Genomic DNA, 21,234 nt, shown 5'->3' on the forward strand with positions numbered 1-21,234 from the left:
CTTATTCAGGAAATATAGTAAATTATTGTACAAGATTACTTAAAAGGATATTCTTAAAAACTGTGGTACTAAAATATGAGTCAGAACTAAGTAAGCTTTGAAATCAGGATCATTGAAGTGAATGGTGAAAGAGTAAAATTATTGCCAGGGTAAATTTCTTTTAGTTATTGGATAAAGTGAAATGCACTTAAAATATTAATTCTTTTTAAGACTTTTACAACATTATAATATTGGTTTTGGGGAGAAAGTTGTCAGGTGTTTCAGCAGACATGATTTAACCTGAATATATTCAAACTTATTATGGTGATAAATGTTATAACAATGATACATCAACATTTTTTCCTCTGCAGATTCAAAGTTATTGCTTTTTCATTGCTGGGGGCTACAGCATCTGTCATGTGTTTGCTTTGTGAGTCTACTAAAAAATATCCATGCTTGAATAAAGATTAATCCCATCATCATAGTACTGCTGTTTTCCTGGGGTTTTTCACTTGAGAAACAATTTTATTTTCTACCTTTAGTATGATTGTCATAGGTTCAGTTTTCAGTGATGAAGCCATACAATACTGTTTTCCTATGTTACATTTCTGCTGTATTTTAAGTCAGAGTTCTTTTTTAAGATCTGAAATGACAAATCTGTATTTTCCTCATACAGAAAATATAAAGTTATAACAGACTTGGCATTTATAATAAAAATGTCAAATATATCTTTCTTATGAGCTTTTTAAGTAGGTGTTAACATATGTATATATTTTGCATTTATCATTGACTTTTATTAGCAATTTGAGAGCATTTCATTTGTGTATACCTTATACCTTATGATTTAACTTTGCTTGTTGGCACTTTTTAAGTAAGTTTTGAAACTATTTCCTTAATGAAAGAGGCTTTATTTTCTCCTAAGCATCTGAGAGATAATAGGTACTCCACAAATATTTGTTGAATTGAATTTAATCTCTCTCCACGATAAATTAAAGATGAATTTGAGAGCACACATTTCAGAGGTTCTTAATAAAGGTGGCTGAGCAAACATTCCTGTTAAATATTTCCTGGATTGGATAAGCTGTATTTGAAATTACTAAGAATATACAATGATTCGAAGGAATTTGTTCTAGTGGTATTTATTTATGATTAAGCTGAGACCCTTGGCATTTGATAGATTTTTTTTCATTTACCTATAGGTAAACTTAACATAGCATGTTAGAATATAACATGTCAATGGTTAACTTTACTGGATATCTGTATTTTGTTGTAATAAGACTTAGGTTAGTGAAGTCCATTGTAAGGTAATACAGGCCGTGCAGGACTTTGTGATGTTGGAGATAGCTCATCTACTTTTTTTTCCTGTTTTCCTTTGCCTTCAACTGTTTTGTTTGGGTTGTGTTTTTCTTTTTCTTACTCTTTCTGTGAGTTGCTGTTAGGTACAGTGTTTGCCACAATGACACAATCAGTAGCTCTGAGAGTGATAAGAGGACTCTCACACAATCACATGCAGATGTCATGGTACCAGATGTTAGATAATCCAGTTGTCCAAGAGCATGACTGTCTGCTGGAGTACCTCCAGAAGGAGACAGAAACATGGAAAGATCTGGGGGTGCTGAAAGGGGCACATGTGTGGCTGATATCTCATGAGAGAGCTTGAAATCTACCTTGTGTCCTCACTTTTGCCTTCGTTTTACTTTAAGCTGCTCTTACTGCTTCACTAATCTATTTACCAAACATGTTTGATGTTGCATTATTTGCCACATCATCTCTATCTCTTTGCTAAAAAAAAATTTGCAGATCTTTACTGGATCTGATAGTGTCTGTTAAAGCACTGTGGAGTTCTTGTTTTATCTAGTTCTTCATAGCACATGCCAGGTCATCTACTTAATAGTGTTCTAAGATGGTATTTTATCTTTTGCAGTGACAACCTACCCTAATATCTAGCATGGTGCCTGGATATACTGTTGTAGCTGTTACTGTTGTAACAGCTTAGTATGTAGTAGCTATCATTATTAACAATAATTTTACATATCAATAATATATTAGATATGATCACTTATTATACATAAATTATGTGCTATTCACTGACATTAATGTTGGTAGGTACAAAGCATTAAGCATAGCTTACAGGTTCAATGTTTGGAAAAACCAATATGAAGCACAGTCCTGTGAGAAAAGGTAAGCATTCTTCCTTCCATCCCACAGTTTATATTCTCATCTCTACTGTACACTTCCGTCTTCCCTCATCTGGATGGCTTCTGTTGCCAGTCTAGCTCCTTTTTGGTAATCATTGCTGGTGGAAAACTTTATTGCATCAAATCATCTGGAATACTCATGAAACAGATTCTGGCAAGTTCTTAGACATATAGATTCAGGTCTGATATCAGGCCCAGGAATCTGTATTTTTCAAACATCCCTGATGATTCTGAGAAAAGTTCTTTAGTGGCTCCTGGGCTGGCAAGATCAAGTTCAAAAGCCTTAATGTGACCCTGATGCTCCAGGGAACCATTCCTTGCATTCTTCATATTGGTCACCTGTAGGTTTCATCAATGTCTATCCTGTGATGTTTCCTACCTTTGTTCTTTTTCATATCCTGCTAACTTTCTGCCAGGAGTGTTCTTTCATACCCCTTCTATGAAGAGCTCCTGATCACTCCAGATGGAGTTGGTACTTTTTCTATTGTGTCTCTTTCTTGTGCCTTGTGATCCCTCTCTATTTATAGTACCATTCATACTACATTGTTATCACATGTCATTCTCTGTTATTTGATTAAATCTGTTACTTAGGCTTCATGGCTAGAAAAGCCATTCCTTACTCCTCTTTGTATTCTCAGTGCCTTGTACAAATATAGGGCATAATAGGCATCGAGGTGAATGTAGAATGAGTGAATTAAATACAGGAATAAGATTAGAAAGTTTTGATTTTTTTACTTCATATTTGCTATTATGCAGTATAAATTTATCACATTACTTAGGTTGTTTAACTGTAGTATAAAAATATTTAGGGCTGGGGTTGTGGTTCAGTGGTAGAGTACTTGCCTTGCAGGTGTGAGGCACTGGGTTGGATCCTTAGCACCACATAAAAAAATAAATAAAATAAAGGCATTTGACTCATCTACAACTAAATAAATTGAAAAAATATATTTAAGCCTGCTGTGGTGGCACATACCTGTGATTCCAGCAGCTTGGGAGGCGGAGGCAGAAGGATCACAAGTTCAAAGCCAGCCTCGGCCACTTAATGAGGTCGTAAGCAACTTAGTGAGACTCTTGTCTCAAAATAGAAAATAGAAAGGGCTGGGGATATGGCCCAGTGTTAAGCACCTCTAGGTTTAATCATCCCAGTACCCCCCCCCCCAAAAAAAAAAAAGAGATTATTCCACTCTTTTTAAACATCAATTCAGAAAAATTTGTACAAAGATGGTAGTGATAAGATCTGCTTGAAGAATTCTATAAGCAATTTTTGGAAATGGAGCTGGTTGGGATACTTCTGAAAGAATGGGTTAATTATGAATGACTTGAGTGACAGCAGGGAGACTGGGCACAGAGCATGGTCCTGGCATGAGCACACAACAAAGGTGCAAGTGTTTGAAATTATATGGTTCTGGAATGGGCAAGTGATTTGGTTTGGCAGTATAAGTTGTAGGGATTGTGGTTAGAGATAAAATTGAAGAGGTAGGCAGCAATATAATTATGATGGTTATTTTGTGCTTTGCAAAGAATTCTGGATTTTATCCTTGAGTTACAAAATACTAGTGATGCCTCTGAAGGTGGAAGAAACATAGTCAGATGGGAGAAAAATTGAGATAGAAGAAAGACCAGTTAAGGGGATTTGTTGTAATTTTATTCCGGAAGAGCTGACTAGCAATTTTAATAATTTTATACAATTTTTATAATATTCTTTGTTCATTCTACTTGGTACTCAGATGAAGTTGTGCAAAATAGGAGTTTTCATGGAGTACAGGAAGGTGTAATACCCAAAACAACTGTAATGCACATAGCAAAGACATGCAAGCATGTAACACGTAGTAGATATGAAATGCTAAGGGAGCTGGATGCTTTTTGGGCTGACTTTCCTTAGGAGAATGCATCCCCCCAACTTTATTGAGGTATAATTGAAAATAAATTCGTTCAAGGCATACAATGTGTTGATTTGATAGGCATACATAAGGTAACTGAGAGTATTAGGATCTTGATGTAAGAGGAGGGATTGGAGTAGAATACAAAAAGAGTGGGCAAAGATAAATAAAAGGATTTACGTATGAGGGACCATCATTTTGGTGTGCAGCCTGTTGATTAAAGCTGGAAAAGTAGTTTATCAAATCATTGGATCTTGAATGTTGTGCATTTTATTCCAGAGCATTAATTTTTAGTTATGAAAAAATATGTATCATTCATAATTTAAAAATTAGAAATATGAACAGAATGTTCTAGAATTACACTATAAGATATTACAATTAACATTTTTGTGTCCGTTTTCTTTTCAGTCTCTCTTGCTATATATTTATACATATATTTAAACACTAAATAAGTGAAATTGGAACTGTACTCTGTGCATGCACATCCTACATAATTTTACTTCACTTAAAATTCGAACACAGGCATTTTGTCATGTGGTTAACTATATCTAGAAAGCATGATTTGTAATGATTGCAACATTTATGCTATCATAATGACTATGCTCAAATTATTTACCCATTTCCTTAATGTTACTTAGGTGGTTTCCAATTTTAAAAACTGGATGACAAAATTGTGTGCTTCTTCATTGAACATCCTTGTTTATAAATCCATATCTGTATTTATGACTTAATATTTAGATTAGGATCCTGGAAATAAATATATTGTATCAAACAATGTCAATCTCAAGGTTTCACAAGGTATTTTGTCAAATTAATGCTCCAAAAACCTGCATACCTGTAGTGCATTGATTTAATTTTCACTATACAATTTTTAATGTTTCCAGTTAACAGATTTTATGAGTGATGTGGTTATTTTAACTGTAATTTCCTTGACAACTAGTTTGAGCAGGTTTTCCTTGTTTTTATTGACTGTTTCTTTTACTGTGAATTGTCTTTGACCTTTACAGTTTTTTTCCCTTTTTCCTTTTTTTTGGGCATTAGTATTCTTCTTATTTACTTTTAAGAAATGTTAATATAGATTATAACTCTTCATCAGTATTATTTCTGGCATATTTTATTCCTGTTGCCTTTTAATAGTTTTTTTTCTTTTGCAGTGGAGTTTTAAATTTAAGCATGCCTACAACATTCTCATCTCAAGATTAGACATTCATCTGTATTTTGATTTAGTTTTCAGAATTTCTTATTATCTATTTCTCTTAATAACGTATGATACTGGAATGTTTTTTGGCGGAAGAGTGACATCATTAGATTTGTGCCTCAGAAGGAGATCTGTGGCTTTGTGGGGGTGGCCTTGGGGTTAGGCAAGATGAGTGCCAGTGCAGCGTGCCTTGAGGGGTAGACATCAGGGTCTGAATTTCTGTGGTGAAGGTGCAGTTGGAAGGAGGAGTGGTTCCCCTTGACTCAGGAGGCACAGAAGGCTTAGTGGGAGGGTGAGGTGAGCACGTGTTAAATAAGAGGCCAACGCTGTGGGCCATCCCAATACTCGCATTTGGAAATACAGAACTGGAATTACATTCAGAGGCCCGTCTGGCTGGAATTAGGGAGCAACTTCTCACAGGTGATATAGTTCTAGTCCTGGAGGAAGAATGAGCCAACAGGTGGATGCCAAGGAGAGGGGTCAGAAGTAAACAGCTTGGCTTTCTGGAGGGCCATGGGTGGAAATTTGGGGATGCTATAAGGTGGTTTTTATTCTTTCTCTTTATTTACATTGTCAGTCTCTCAGGAAGAACAGCATCATCAAAAACTGCAAAGATTAGGAAGGACAGGGACTGAGGAGTTGCCTCTGGATTACTGTACTACTTTCAGTAACTTTGGCTAAAAGGGACAGTAGAAGGAGAGAGAAATGAAAGGGGCATGGTCAGGATGACACTGTTTTTAGGATCTGGAAAAAGAAAAAAAAGACTTGAATATGTTCTCTATTGAGGGAAGGGAATCTGCAAACAGGGAAGGACTGAAGGCAAATTAGGAGAAGAAAGGTTTTGGTGGTGCACAACTTCAAAGACTGGGAAGTCAGGATAAGTGGACTCAGGTGGAACAGTAGTTCATTAATAAAGACAATTTGCTTATAAGTTATTGAAACAAATTTTAATCTCTTCTTTGAATAAAGAGACTCCTTGCATCAATAAGACCCTTTTTCTTTGATTTTAATTGATTGACAATTTTATGATTGTTTCAGCATAAAGTTCTGATTGTATAAGCTCATTTCTTTTACATGTTGCTGCTGATTGACAAAGTTAGTGTGTTTTTAATGAGATAGATCACTGGAAGTAGAGCTTAAGAAGCATTTTAATTCTGTTTATTGTTCATTAATGAATGGTAACATTAAACACTTTTAATTATAACCATTTTTTAAAAATATCTGTTGCAGGGGAATTTACCTAAATATTCTCATAACTCCCTGATGGTTCAAGCAATAAAGACAAACCTCACAGACCCAGACATACACGTGCTTTTCTTTGATGTGGAAGCGTTGATTATTCAACTCCTGACTGAAGAAGCCTCTAGGCCGAATACTGCGCTTATTTCCCCAGAGAATTTGCAAAAAGCATCTGGCAGTTCAGACAAAGGGGGCTCTTTTCTAACTGGAAAGCGAGCAGCAGTTCTCTTCCAACAAGTGAAAGAGACTATCAAAGAGAACATAAAGGAACACCTCCTTGATGACGAAGAAGAGGATGAAGAGATAATGAGGCAGAGAAGGGAAGAAAGTGACCCTGAGTACCGGGCCAGCAAATCTAAGCCGTTGACCCTATTGGAATATAACTTAACTATGGACACTGCAAAACTCTTCATGTCCTGCCTTCATGCCTGGGGTTTGAATGAAGTTCTGGATGAAGTTTGTCTTGATCGCCTTGGAATGCTGAAGCCACATTGTACAGTGTCGTTTGGCCTCTTATCAAGAGGAGGTCATATGTCACTGATGCTGCCTGGATATAATCAGTCCGCTTGTAAACTACCACATGGGAAAGCAGAAACAGGAAGGAAGTTGCCTGCAACTGAGGGAGTAGGAAAGGGAACTTACGGAGTGTCTCGAGCCGTCACCACCCAGCATCTCCTGTCTATCATATCTTTGGCAAATACTTTAATGAGTATGACCAATGCAACTTTTATTGGTGACCATATGAAGAAGGGTCCTACCAGGTGTGACCATGATAGCTTGATTTTATTCTTAAGTTTTAAAAAAAGAAACCTGTTCTATTTTTGTCATTGTTACTTTTTTTGTTTCTAAACACACCATTTCAGTGACATCTCAGTGTGTCCCCATTAAATTTTAAAACACAAATCTCTAAAATGCCTAGTTTAAGACATAATAAAGTATGTAATTTTATATATACATAAGCAAACTTACTAGCTTCTAAAAGGGGGATTTAGAATGTGGGAGTTGATCATATAGATTAGCTCTTGAGTAAATATGATTTTAAAATTGTGTGCTAGTTTAAAATGCTTCTCAAATACATATTCAATGAATGATATGTTTTCAGTGACTGGCTTCAGAATTTTTTTAAGTATAGTCAGAATTTTCCAACAGGGAAAGAGAAAACAATTTTTTGAAAACTAGAGTACTGTATTAATGTTTCTAGAACACCTAGCTTGCATGCTATTTCCTATTTTCCCCAAGTTTTGAATATGACTTTTTATTATATTTTATTGAGTTGACCCCATATGAAGAATTTTTTTAAACAAATAATTATATAGCACATACTCTGTAACAGGTTTTGTTGTAAGTATTTTAGAAAAACTAACTCATTGGTGCTCTTAACTCTATAAGGTAGATAGTTTTATCATCTTTTTATTATAGCTAAGAAAATAGACAAATGAGGTAACTTTTAGAAGGTCACATAGGCATTCAGTGGTAGAGCTGGAATTCAAACTAAGATGGTCTGCCCCTAGGGTCCAAGATTTTGTAATGCATCATTGTCTTTTTTATATGTTAGGACTGAAGACTTTTAAAAATCAATGTATTGTTCCTTGAATTCATTTGGACCAGTGATAATGGGTTGTCTGAAATCTCAGCATGCTAATATTGAGGAAGGAAAATTAAGAATATTTACCTGTCAGTGGTAGTTCATTGGAATGTTCATAAGTATTTCTTGAACTAATAGTTTAAATTGTAGGTATAAAATTTTTACTTGCTACTTGCTTAATCATGTAATTATTTTATCATATTAAAACTTGAAATGGAAAATGTTAGTACATACCAAATTCGTAAAAGCCATCTTTTTGGAACAGTAAATTGAAAATGTTTTTGTTTCTTTGTAATTGATTTGAATCTAGAAAATTTAAAATTTTAAGTAGTTCTAGAAACTTGAAAATGTGAAAGAATATATACATGTACTTTTTTCTTCTTTTTAAAGGCCACCTAGACCAAGCACCCCAGACCTTTCTAAGGCAAGGGGTTCCCCTCCAACTTCCAGTAATATTGTGCAAGGACAGATTAAACAAGGTAAAATTAAATCTTATTAAGTAATTGACATGACATTTCAGCTGTAGAAACTGAGGAGACATAGCTAATGTATAATCATAACATTTTGTTTGTCTCAGATTGTTAAAAGAAAGAAAAGTTGTTATATTCCAGATGTAAATGTAGATAATTAAGATGTCAGTTAAAAATAAATCAGATTTATTTAGAAATTGATAAATGAGCATATTTCACATAATTTTATTATACTGTCTTTGGCCTAATTTGTATGCATTAGAGGCACCTTAACTTGACAACACTAGTGTTTTAATTGTGTGTATCTTGATTTTAAAAGTTATACCTATTTTTAAACTACATTTAGGAATATTTAAATCCATGGTTCAATACTATAGCAAATCTGCCACTTGCCAGTAGTTTATACATTGTGATTCACAAGTGGGATATCCTCGTTGAATTATTTTTATCTTTTTATTTAAAACACCGTATACCAACACTTTCATTTTAGCTTTGTCTTCCATTTGTATACATACAAAAAAGTGCACAAAACAAATATACAGTTCAGTGATTTTAACAAGCTGAACACTCTTATAACTACGTCTTTGGACAAGGAATACAACATAACAAGAATTTGGAAGCATCTTACACCCTCCCTCCAAGTCATATCTTTCCCTCCCCAGGATACCTACAGGTCAAGCATCCCTAACCAAAAGTCTAAAAAATGCTCCAAAAATATGAAATTTTTTTTATTCTTTTTTTTCCAACTACTTATTTGCTTTCTTTTATGTAACTATATCACCTAAGCTTGAATTCCTAAACTTTATAGTTTAGTTTTGGCTGTCTTTTGAGCTTTACATTAATTCAGTTGTACAGTATGTATTCTTTTTGTTTGGAGTTTTTTGTGAGATTTATCAGTGCTGCCTTTGATGGTTCATTTTCATTGCTGAGATTATCCTGTAGGATCGAATAGATCACAAATTACTTATTTTTTCCTATTAAGAATGGTATTAGCTTTAACTAAGATGCTCTTTATCAGGTTGAGGAAGTTCCCATATATGCCTAGTTCATTGAGATGTTTTTACTATTATTATGAATGGACATTAGATTTAGTCAGATGCTTTTTCTGCATCTATTTAAATGATTATATGGTTTTCTTCTTTATTTTCTTCTTAAGACAAACTATATTGACTTTTTTGTTTTAAAACTACTTTGCAGTACAAATCACAGTTCAACATAATTTATCATGATTATTTTGTAGGTCATTATATACAATTTGCTAAAATTTTGTTGAGGGGTGTGTGTGTGTGTGTGTGTGTGTGTGTGTGATTTTGATGTATGATTTTCATTTCTGATAGTGTCTGTCCAATTTTGATAACAGGTAATGTGGGCCTCACCAAATCAGTTAGGAAGGGATCCTTTTCTTGTGTTTTCTGGAAGAATTAGTGAAAGCTCACAGGCCTTGCGTTTTCTTTATGGGACGATTTTTAAGTACAGATTAAAAATATTTAAATTTAAAATATAAATAGATTTAAAACATAAATGTGTATTCAGGTTTTCAAAAATTCTCCTTAAGTGAACTTTGATAGATTGTATCAAATTTATCAACAAAAAACTGTAGGACTTGGAATTTTCTCTACTCTTTCATTTCTGATAGTCATAATTTTTGTTTTTTCTCTCTTTTCCAAATCAGTCTGTCTAGTGGATTAATAATTTTATAGTTCTTCTCAAAGAAACAATTCTGGTTTTATTAATTTCTATCTGTTAATTTTTGTTTTCTACTTCATTGATTTTTGCTTTGATTTTTTAAATTTCATTATTTTCTCTTTTAATGTTACTTATCTTAAAGTGGAAGCTCAGATGGGCATTTAATAGTATAATTTTCTCCCCAAGAGTTCATTGCTTTGTTGGTATCCCACACATTTTGAAATGTTGTGCTTTTTCTTTTTGTGTGTTTCCTTTATCCATAGGTAACTGAATAATGAGTTTTTAAAATTTCTAAACATTTGGGAATTTTCTAATTATCTCTCTGGTTTCTAATTTAGAGTCAGATTATATTTTGCATTGTTTTAATCCTTTGGTATATTTTTAGTTTATTTAAAAAATAAAACGTATACTTATATAATATGGTGTTTTGAAACAAATACACATTTTGGAATTGCTGAACAAGTTCATTAACATATCTAGTTCTTCCTATGTGTATCATTTCTTTTTCTAGTAAAAACCCTTCATTTTTACTCTCTGAGCAGTTTTCAAGTATGCAATATGATTGTTACTAACTATGATCACTGTGTTTTGCAATATGAATCCCTTTGAATTTGTTGAGACTTGTTTTATGGCCCAAAATATAGTCTATATTGGTAAATATACTGCATGCACTTTAGGAAAAACTGTATTCCACTGTCATTGGATGGTATTCCATGAAGTTAGTCTGGCCGAGTTGCTTGACAGTGTTCAAACTTAGTATATACTTGGTGGTTTTTCTGCCTGCATGCTTTTTATCAACTAGATAAGGTACTGACATCTTCAACTGTGAATTTGTTTATCCCTCCTTACATTTATATCAGTTTTTTTTGAAACTTCCTTGTTAGGTGCATAAACCTTTGGAACAGTTAATTCTTTTTGACTATTTTGTCCTTTAAAATGACCTTTCTCTTTATTGTTATAATTTGCTGTGGAATTCTTTGCTGTGGAATCTGCTTTGTTGATAATATAGTAGCCATTTTAACATTATTGACTTCTGTTATTCTCGCTTATTTTCTCCCATCCTTTTGCTTTTTACCTGTTGGGTCTTTTTATTTAAGGTGGGTTTCCTGTAAGCAGTGTGTAGTTTGGTTTTGCTTTTTTTTTTTTTTAATCCTACCTGACATGCTATCTTTGTCCCATTTGTTCTTCGTTCCTTCTTTTTGTTCTGTTGTCTTGGATTGATGAAATGTATTTTATGATTTCATTTTATCTTCTTTGTTAGTTTATAAGCTAATTATTTTATAATTTTACCGGTTATTTTAGAACTCATAGTCTACATCTTTAACTTAACCACAGCACAACCATCAGTGATATTACACTTAAAATGTTGTATTTGCATTTATTACCTTCAGGTCTTTATGCTGTTGTTATCCTGTGTTTTACTTTTACAAATGTTATAAACTCACAAATCATTGTTAAGACTTGAGTACAGTAGTTAATTATAGTTAAAAAAGAAGAAGAAGAAACACTTATTTACTCATTTGGTTACTGTTTCGATGTTATTTATTCCTGTGTGTAATTCCACATTTTTATCTGTCCTAATCTTCCTTCTGCCTAAGTGACTTGCTTTTCTTGTAGAGGATCTTGTGTTTTTTAGCTTTTATATGTTTCAGAACATCTTTATTTGTTTTTTTGAAAGATGATTTTTTTCTGGTACTATGTTTTGGGTTGACTGTTTTTGTCATTTATTACTTCACAGATAATACTCTATTGTTTTCTGGCTTGCATTTCTCGCTATTTCTAATGAGAAATCTAACTTTTTAAAATCTGACTTTAAAAATAACTTTAAAATGCTCACTCTATCTCTGTCTTGTTCAGAGGCAAGTGCCTCTTACTTTATTTGAAAATGTGCTTCATATACATTTTTTTGTGTGGGAGAGTAGAGATTGAACCCAGGGGCACTTAACCATTGAGCCACATCCAGGCCTTTTTTTTTTTTTTTTTTTTTTTAATTTAGAGACAGGGACTTGCTAAGTTGCTGAGGCTGGCTTTGAACTCCTGATCCTCCTGCTTCAGTCTTTTGAGCTGCTGGGAGTATAGGCTTGCACTACTGTACCGGGCAGTGCTTCATGTACTTTATTTAGTAAAATTCTTTACGCTCCTTCAAGTTTTAATGTTTTTAGAGCTTTGTTACTTGGAAAAATAAAAATAAACTTTGATTTGGGGAAAAAACAGCATTTTAAAATTCCAGATCTTGTGCATTTTCTCCAAGATTATCTATGTATTTTTCTGAATTCACTGGCAGTGTCCTCCATGGTAGATTGAGCAAATTGGGCAGGACATGTTTTCCTTCATTTAGTTTAGAGATTTTTTTTAATGATCCTGTTAAAGACATTATTTTTGTTGTTGTTGCTATTGTCGTTGTCATTATCATCATCTTTGTTATCATTCTTAGCAGTTGATTTTTCTTGGATTATATTCCCCTCCCCGCAATCATAGTGGAGAGAAGCGTTCAGTATGATTTATGACATGCATTGTTTATCTACCACAATTTATGGTGTTGGAATTGCTCACCTGCTGCAGATTGAGGATTTAAAGTTGCATGCTTTAATCTTGCTCCTCTAAGAAAATCTTTGAGTGTAGAGAGTAGTGAACAGGCACTTTGAGTCTTTTTTTCTAAAGCATTTATTTTAATCAGTGAATTTAGGAATTTTCATTTTTTTCAAACACCTAATGTTTGTCTTTTAAAGTAAAATGAAGGTCAGCAGTCTCTCTTGATAATGCTACACAGTGAAATACTTTAGGATTTTCATTATGAAGCCCACTTTTAATTTAATATTGAAATGAATATTAGTGTCATTATTTCTTCAACAAGTATTTGACAAGCACTTTTTATCTCCTAACAACTCTATTTGCTAGGTTAGAAAGATTAGTCTGAATACTGTCTTGAATAGTTTCTATATGTCTAGTAGACAACACATGAACATAAATAACCAATTTAGGATAGGAAATGGGAAGAGAACATACAAGGGACTCAGTTCTCCAAGATTTCATTGATGAGAGCATTATATATTCTTATTTTTACTCTGACTCCTGTTTCCCTGGTTTTCTTTTCCTGACTTAGTCAGTAGTGCACAATGATTGACAATTCATTTTTAAGTAGGCTTGCAAACACAAATATGCTTATTGTCAGTAAATTATCATTTATACATTGGCTAATATTTGTTCAGCTGCAAAATAACCTATATGAAGTAAAGACTGGCTGGGGATAGAACTTTTCATAGAAATTTATCTTTGAGAATAAAGATGTGATAGGTAGTTAGCCTATATAATTTTTCATAAACAATTTCATTGGAAAATAATTTCTTCACAAGAGTTTTATTTTGTCTGATAGTAGATTCATTAATTCAGTGTTTGTCTACAATTAATATTTACTGAGAGTCATTCATTTTTTGATATAGTATTTACTCATTAAATACTCTTGTAATTTATGAAATACACTACGTGAGAAAATAATAAGAGATTTTAATCAAGCAAATTTCTGTTCACAGTGATACAATGCTTTATCTCTGTGTGGCTTAAGGCACTGTACTGGCCTACAATATTTCTGTCCATTAATCTCATAGAAAAATCTGTGGTCTGTGTCTCTGGTGCATCTCTCGATTTTATCTGTATGTTTAGGAAATACTTTCCCACCCAACCCTGGGGAGGTGCACAAGACGATCAGACAACTGGAAGATTTGAGGTTATGTTGTATTCTTCACAATTTTGTTTTTCAGATATGGGTCATCATTGGTTGTCTAACCTGAGAGGTAAGAAGTAGTCACTGTTAAATTATCTCAGGAAACATTAATAAATTAACCAATAGTGTAGCAATATCCTTTTCTAAGATGTAGCATAAAAACTGAACTTAACCTGGAGTAGATATGTCAAGTCAATGAATGGATCTGAGAATCCCTTAAAACTCTGTGTGTTTGAACTTATATGCCTTTCTTTTTTTAACTGTCTAATAACTTTGGATCTGCCGGGGAAGCTCCAAAGGCTGTGACGTTTTTCTCTGTTTTGTTTGCTGATTTATCATAAGTGCTCGAAACAGTGACTGATTCATAAAGGGAGTATAGTAAATATTTATGAATGAATGAACATATAAATATCTTTCCTTTATGTTTCTAGGGTCAGTATGTTAGTAACTAGGTACGGAGGCTGAAGGGTTGACAAAATAAAGCCCTGCCTTCAAGGAATTTATGTCTGTTGGAGGAAATCCAAGGAGTGCAGTTTGTGGTAATATTTTAATTGGATACTGATTTGCTTTTCTCCTGAACTCAGTGCTTTGAGGGCAGAAGTTTTGTCTAATCTTAGTGTGTTTTTATATGCTTAGCTCAATACCTAGTTCATAATAATAAGCACTTACTTAAAGTCAGGTGAAACAGTACATGTTGACAGCCTTTCTATAGCTAGTTTTTTAGTGCTTATGATGTTATAAATTTATCTCTTATTGTAATGAATGCCTCTCCCTATTCTTGGTCTTAGTGATTTATTTTTGATATTAGTAATGATGGAAATCTTTTATGAGACTTTTTTTTTGAAAGAAAGTTTTGTTTTGTGTTTTGTTGACTCTTGACTATAGTTACAGGCCAAGGAAAATCACCATCACATCTAGACTTACTCCATTCTAACGTAATCCAGTGGTGACCTAGAAATTAAGTAGCCTCATTGTATTTTTTAAACATTATGGGCACTTTTCATGTGTTGCCTTGATGTATATGTTTGTCAGAATGCCACCTTGGGCAGGGCCCTTACCCTTGCTATTGCCTAGAAGTTTGCCCTGCTCTGTTGCTCTTAATTATTTGTAGTCGTCTTTTACAGTGTTTTAAGAATGTCCTTTTTTCCTAATAATGTTTCACAGTACATTTCTAGATTGCTTCCAAATGTGTTGTTTGTTTAGTAGTTCCATATCTAAGTGAAAGGTCTAGATTATTACTAAACGCATCATTTAAGTAAGGTTTCCATGTATATTTGTATAGCACCATGATGAATGCTGTGAATAAATTTATAATATGAATAAATGATTTACTTAGTACATACCATGCACTTTCTTCTGTACTTTTCATTTATTCCCCTTATCCTGGCCATAACAATTTTGGCCATCATTTCCAAGAACATCATAACGACTTATTAAGGGAGGGGTTTATTTATTATATAGAGAGTATCCAGAAATACCAAGTTAGAGTTCACAAAACCTCCAACTTTTGTGTAATATATTTGAAATTATAATATCTGCAGATATATTTGCTTCTGTTTGTATTTAGTTTCCAAATATATCTTCCTATTCTTGATCATATTATATGATATTTATTTTCTCTATGTAGTTTCTTGTAACATTTCTTTCAACCATAATAGTTTCATTAATTGTAGTTCAGGAGTAAAAATGTCCTTGGACTTCACAACAATAACAGTAAGCTAGTGAGAAGATAATGGAGTACTTATTTAAAAATGAGGAGGGAAAATTTTTTTTTATTTTAGAATATTGCATGCAAGCTATCAATCAAATAAAAAAGCAGATTGGTGACCTTGTCAGGCATTCATGGTCTCAAAAAATTACCATATTGTGTACCTTTTCTTAGCAAAGTATTGAAAGATATGCTTCATTCAGTTAAAGGTATAAAACAATTTAAAAAAAATAAGAGAACACTGAGGGAGAATTTGCAGGAGGATAGTGAAGGGCGGTCTCAGAATGACAGTCTTGCAGCAGATAGGAGCAGGGTATGAGATGGTTGGTGGAAAATGAAACTGGTCTGTGAAAAATGTGAGAGCTTGAAGAAATAGGTACATATAAAAGCATGCAAATGGGAAAAATAATTTTTATGTTATTAATTTTTAAATAGCAGGTTCCTAGGAAAGGAGATGTGATGTTAGTAAGCTACTTGGGTCAACATTGACCAGTATTTCTGTAGAAATACTGTGAACACCTATTATTTATAAAACCCCAAAGTATGATATAATTATTTTAGAAAGCTAGGGATAAGGAAAGGGAAATTGATTAGGGGATGTGACTTGTCAAAACTTAATCATCATCTTCTATAATATTGGTAGAGACCAATAGCTGGTATTGGTAAATTATGAAATTACATTAGCAGATTTTTTAGTGATACAGAAGTGAATGCTGAAAGAAATGCTTAAAAGGATTGAAAGTAGATGCTTTTCAGGAACCATACTTCGGCATGGGTTAGGGGAATCTTCCATCTTTCAAGATGTGCTTTTCAATACTATTTGACTTATTTAAACTGCTTTATTAGTCTCATTCATATTGAATGAGCTGCTTATTCTGTTAGGTTTATTAAACTATGCTGAACTGTGGTGCAGTTGCCTTCTGTTTTTTTTGTTTGTTTGTTTGTTTTTTTGGGGGGGGTACCAGGGATTGAACCCAGGGGTGCTTAACCACTGAGCCACATCCTTAGCCCTATTTTGTATTTTATTTAGAAACAGAGTCTCATTGAGTTGTTTAGCACCTCCATGTTGCTGAGGCTGACTTTGAACTCTTGATGCTCTGCCTCAGCCTCCCAAGCCATTGAAATTACAGGCATGCACCACTGCACCCAGCTTGCCTTCTGTTTTTTTATGAGCAGGAAAATAGTTTGTTTTCTTAGTAGTTATCACAGTTGTTATTTTCCATTCATTCTTGAAGTTTGAAGTTCCTCTCCAATATCATTCCTTGTTTGCAGTTGCCTGCTTGTGTAATAATTACTCAGTTGTATCTCATCAGGCCTACTTTACAGATTACTCTAAGGAGCTTAGTTCAGCCGAGAAGTAGAACTCCATATGAAGACACTTTTATCTCTACCTGAATCCAGTGGTTTGATACTAAAGGGTAGTGTTATAGCTGTGTCCCAAGACACAGTCTTTATGGTTACTATACATGTATTCACATACAAACTGCCTGAGGCCATTTTTAGAAAGAAACTTTTTTGGATCATAATTATGAATATACTTGTTTTCTAACTTTCTGGTCATAATAATAGGTTTATTTGGTATAGCTTTTTGTTATCTCATTGTCATTAGGAAATATCATTTAAAAGATGACTAGAATGCCCATCTACCTAAGACATAAAAGAGTAGACCTGAAGGAAGATTCTAAAAAGGCAGATGTTACCCTATGTTAGATGTCAGATCTAAAGCTGAATGCCTTTATGTTGCAGTATATAGTGATTAGCTCTACAAAGTTGCCTTATTTCTAAGTTTTTCATGTTTCCTCTTTTTCCTTTCCCTCCTCTCCCTCCTCCTCCCCCGCATCCCACACAAGTATCATTGCCTTGTAACATCTTTGTTAAGGTAATTCATCATTTAATATTCTTATTCATTTTTTAGCATTAAGGTTTTGAAAAACTTCCTTTCTTTAAGTATTTCATTTGGTTTTCTATATTTTTAAGATTCTTCTGAAAAATGCAAGTGGTGTTTGTGTTTATGTAATGGAAGGCTAATAAGATTTAGACCAATAATTAAGAGGCATTTATCACTCACAGTATGTTAACTTTCTGTCCTATATATGTATTTAATACCATAATGGGAGTAGGGGAAAAATGGAGTTAAGGATCACTCTTAAATGAAGACTGAAATGAAACTGTTCAAAAATAGAAAGCATGGATATTATAATGTGAGGACATAGGCATGTGCTGTTTAAAGGGAAGCCAGACAGGCAGATGTATATCTGCCTATCTATCTATCTAGATACAGAATAGAAATACAGATACACACGTTTTTTATTTTCATGTATCTTTTCATGTAAGAATAAGCAGTTGAATAGGCTCTTAGCTGCTAAATTACTGTCTTAAAGTACACTTCAGATAATGTAATAATAGAATTGTGCCTTTTCTGTCTCCATTTTAAACCTGTGCTAAACCTGTTTTCCCTTGCTAATTCTTAGTAAGAGATGCCAATTGATAGGTAACATTGCGGCTTTTCAGTTTTAAGAAATCAAATGATTAATTATGTTTTGTGCTACGAATCTTCAATATTCAGTGCCACATATAACTTCAGATTTATTATTTTTCAGTCAATTATGAGCATTAAATTTTGGGAAGTAGTATATTTTTTCTCCACATTTCTCTTGCCGATTTTTCTATGTAATGACAGTTGTCAAAACTCTTAACAGAATTTAATTTCTCAACTGATTGTGAAAGTAGTTGTGAATTCTGCATTCCAGTTGTGAGGCAGTGTGAATATATTTTTGATGGTGATGCAGAGATTTTTAAAGATTTTTAAAGGCGAATATTTCATAGGTCATATTAACTAAAATTATAATTAACTATGCTGATAGAAAATAAAATTATGCAATGGCATCTAGAAATATTTGTGATTTCTTTGCAAGATTATAAAATTGTTCTTGGATCTTATGACACATTATTAAAATCAACTGTTTCTTAAGTATAACCTTATAAAATAATCATAATTTTAAAAGGAACAAAAAATAAGTTTCTCATAATTAAAAAGAATCACAGTTTCCCTCATAAAATCTTATGTGTGCAAAAGATGCTGCTTAGGGTGTATGGAGTTAAGTTTTCCCTCTTTGTTACTGTTCACAGACTTCTTTTAGTTCTACTGTTTACCTCACACGTGCCTGATTGACATTATGATGCATTCGTGTGGAAATTATGAAAAAGTTGTTTTCATGCAGCTGTCCTATTGTCACAAAAGAACTTCACCGCATGAAAAGCAAACATATCATTCAGCAGACAATGCTTAATCTGTTCAGGAGCCCAAACCTATTGCTGTTCAATGACAGAAGAAAGGAGAGGGATTAATTTGAAGATGCTTGTGCATGACATATGGTAATTTCTCCATAGGAAGGAAGTGTCAAATGGTGACCTCTAAATCTTAACATTGACCTCCAGTTGTAGAATGTGTGTGCCATGTGGTCCTCTTGCTTTTTCATATGATAATTTAAGCTGAAACATTTTCCTGGCAACGTAACTTTTTTTTGAGGGGGATGGGTTTGGTTCATCTATTCTATAAGAATGATAAGGATCATGAGAATTATTATTTTTTTTTGTTGTTGTTGTGCTTATTTTATCAGAATTTTTTTAAAACTCCAGTTAGTGAAACTATGATGAATTATTCTAACAAACGTGAACATAATAATGCAGTATGTATTTTTTATAAATTGTTTTATGGTAAATCAAGTTTTATACAATGAGTAGAAAATTGAAATGAAATCATTGAATATTGGTTTGAGATATTTAAAAATAATTCACACAAACGTTGGAGAATAAACGTTTATTAGAAAAATCTTATGGACGATGTGAAGGTCAACATGGACTTTCTGATGATGTGATGCATTTCAAAAATTGTACTTTTTTTGGTAATTCTTAATATGTTGTCTTTTTTTTGTTATTTCCTTCCTTGTTTCAGAGCTATGTTTCGCAATATTTGACTTATCATTTGTCTTTAATATTAAACAGATTTTGACTTTGAGAGGAAGTTGAACTACATTGTGATAGCTATTCAATAAAATATATCATTTTCCTGCTGTAATCTTTAATGATCATGCTCTTCTGATTAAAACATCATTTTTCAGTTTTATCTTCATTATATTTTGCCAACTTTGTTTCTCATTCTTCACTAATACTGAGCTTTTTTTCAGAAACTGCTGTACCTCAATTCTCTCCTCTTTATTTCTTCTTTTTTCCTCTGCAAGTCGCTGCACCTGTCGTTTCCGCTCGGTCTGATGCTGATCACTCTGGCTCTGGCTCTGGCTCTGACTCTGCTTCTACTCCTGCTTTACATACCTGTTTCTTAGTAAATGAAGGTATTCTCTCTCAACTTTCTAACAACTTTCTTTCAATCTATGCTTTATCCTAAGAGACATGTTCTTTTTATCTGATTTATACATTCATCTGCTTTGTTATGTATGAGATCCTAAAGTTCCCATTTTATAACTTCATTTGCTAATGTCAATAAGAGCTAGTTATAAAAATGTTATGTTACTCCTGGCTGGCATAAACCATGTTACCTATTATCTAGAATACTGCTAGGGAAGTGCAAAGTTGCTAATTTTGATGTGAATTTAGTGTTAAAAGGTGAATTAATTTTCATAGTGGATTTGCTGTGTTATCTCTGGCATTAGTGCTAATGGATTTGTTTTCTAGGTATCATTAGTCTGTAACACATACTTTGCTATCTTTATGCAACTGTATGTTCTGGTTAGAGGGGGATGTGAGGGATTCTCCCAATGTACATTTCATTTGAAAAGTCTTCACATTGATTATAGATGGATAGAAATTCACCTATCATCATTATTTTTGCTTCAGGTTATGGCAAAAATCCATAACTTAAGTCTTTAAGTTTAGTTGGGCCACTGAATTATTCCTTTGGAGCTGCACAGTGGAAAGTAATTTCAGAACTCAAAAATATGAATGGGATCTGCAAACCTTTGTTCCCCAAGACCCATCTAGGATTATAATGCCTGGGCAGTTAATGGAACTCAAGAGTTCTATATTGTATTCACTGTGTCTGTTATGGTCTCAATCTTTATCAGATTGTATAATACAAAAATATTTAGAAAATCTAAAATACAATTCAGAATGATTGTGACTCTAGACAATTATATCACAAATCCATTTGAATGGAAGGAATGTTGCAGTACCTGTGAAATTCAGAGCCCACGTTGCAAACAGGATATGGGAACTTAAAAGTGTAATTTCAATTTTTGCTTGGTTTCCCTATCATGAAACTGTATGAAGCTTTGTATCTTAGTACTGAGTTTTAGTAAAAATAATTAGGGCTAATTAATTTATTAAACTATTCCGAAAGATACTTATTTGTTAATTCAAAAATAATCTGTTAGACTTTGGGCCTTGATGAGAATTATCATGCTATTAAAATTTAGCTCATAAATGCTTCCAAGGAAACATACTACTGTGAAACATTAAAATAATTCAGGAAATTAATAGGTAGTAATATACATATCCCTGTGCTGTAAAATAATTTATAATCTAAAATTTATGGGCCCATCACATTAATTAAT

The 21,234-nt window shown here is 33.2% G+C and overlaps 1 protein-coding gene across 5 annotated transcripts in view; it reads left to right on the forward strand.

Moving 5' to 3' along the window:
• WDR7 (WD repeat domain 7) overlaps positions 1 to 21,234 on the forward strand; it is a 360,567-nt gene that overhangs the window by 92,519 nt on the left and 246,814 nt on the right. For 2 of the 5 annotated variants that reach the window (XM_079108807.1, XM_079108811.1), the window contains exons 15-18: positions 6,486 to 7,255; positions 8,470 to 8,558; positions 13,994 to 14,026; positions 19,906 to 20,016. In XM_079108807.1, the coding sequence (XP_078964933.1) occupies positions 6,486 to 7,255; positions 8,470 to 8,558; positions 13,994 to 14,026; positions 19,906 to 20,016 (1,003 nt within the window). The remainder of the gene's footprint in view (positions 1 to 6,485; positions 7,256 to 8,469; positions 8,559 to 13,993; positions 14,027 to 19,905; positions 20,017 to 21,234) is intronic. The other 3 variants (XM_079108809.1, XM_079108808.1, XM_079108810.1) reach the window with 3 other exon arrangements.

This window comes from Sciurus vulgaris (assembly GCF_902686455.1).
Source record: "Sciurus vulgaris genome assembly, chromosome: 13".
Lineage (NCBI taxonomy): Eukaryota > Metazoa > Chordata > Mammalia > Rodentia > Sciuridae > Sciurus > Sciurus vulgaris.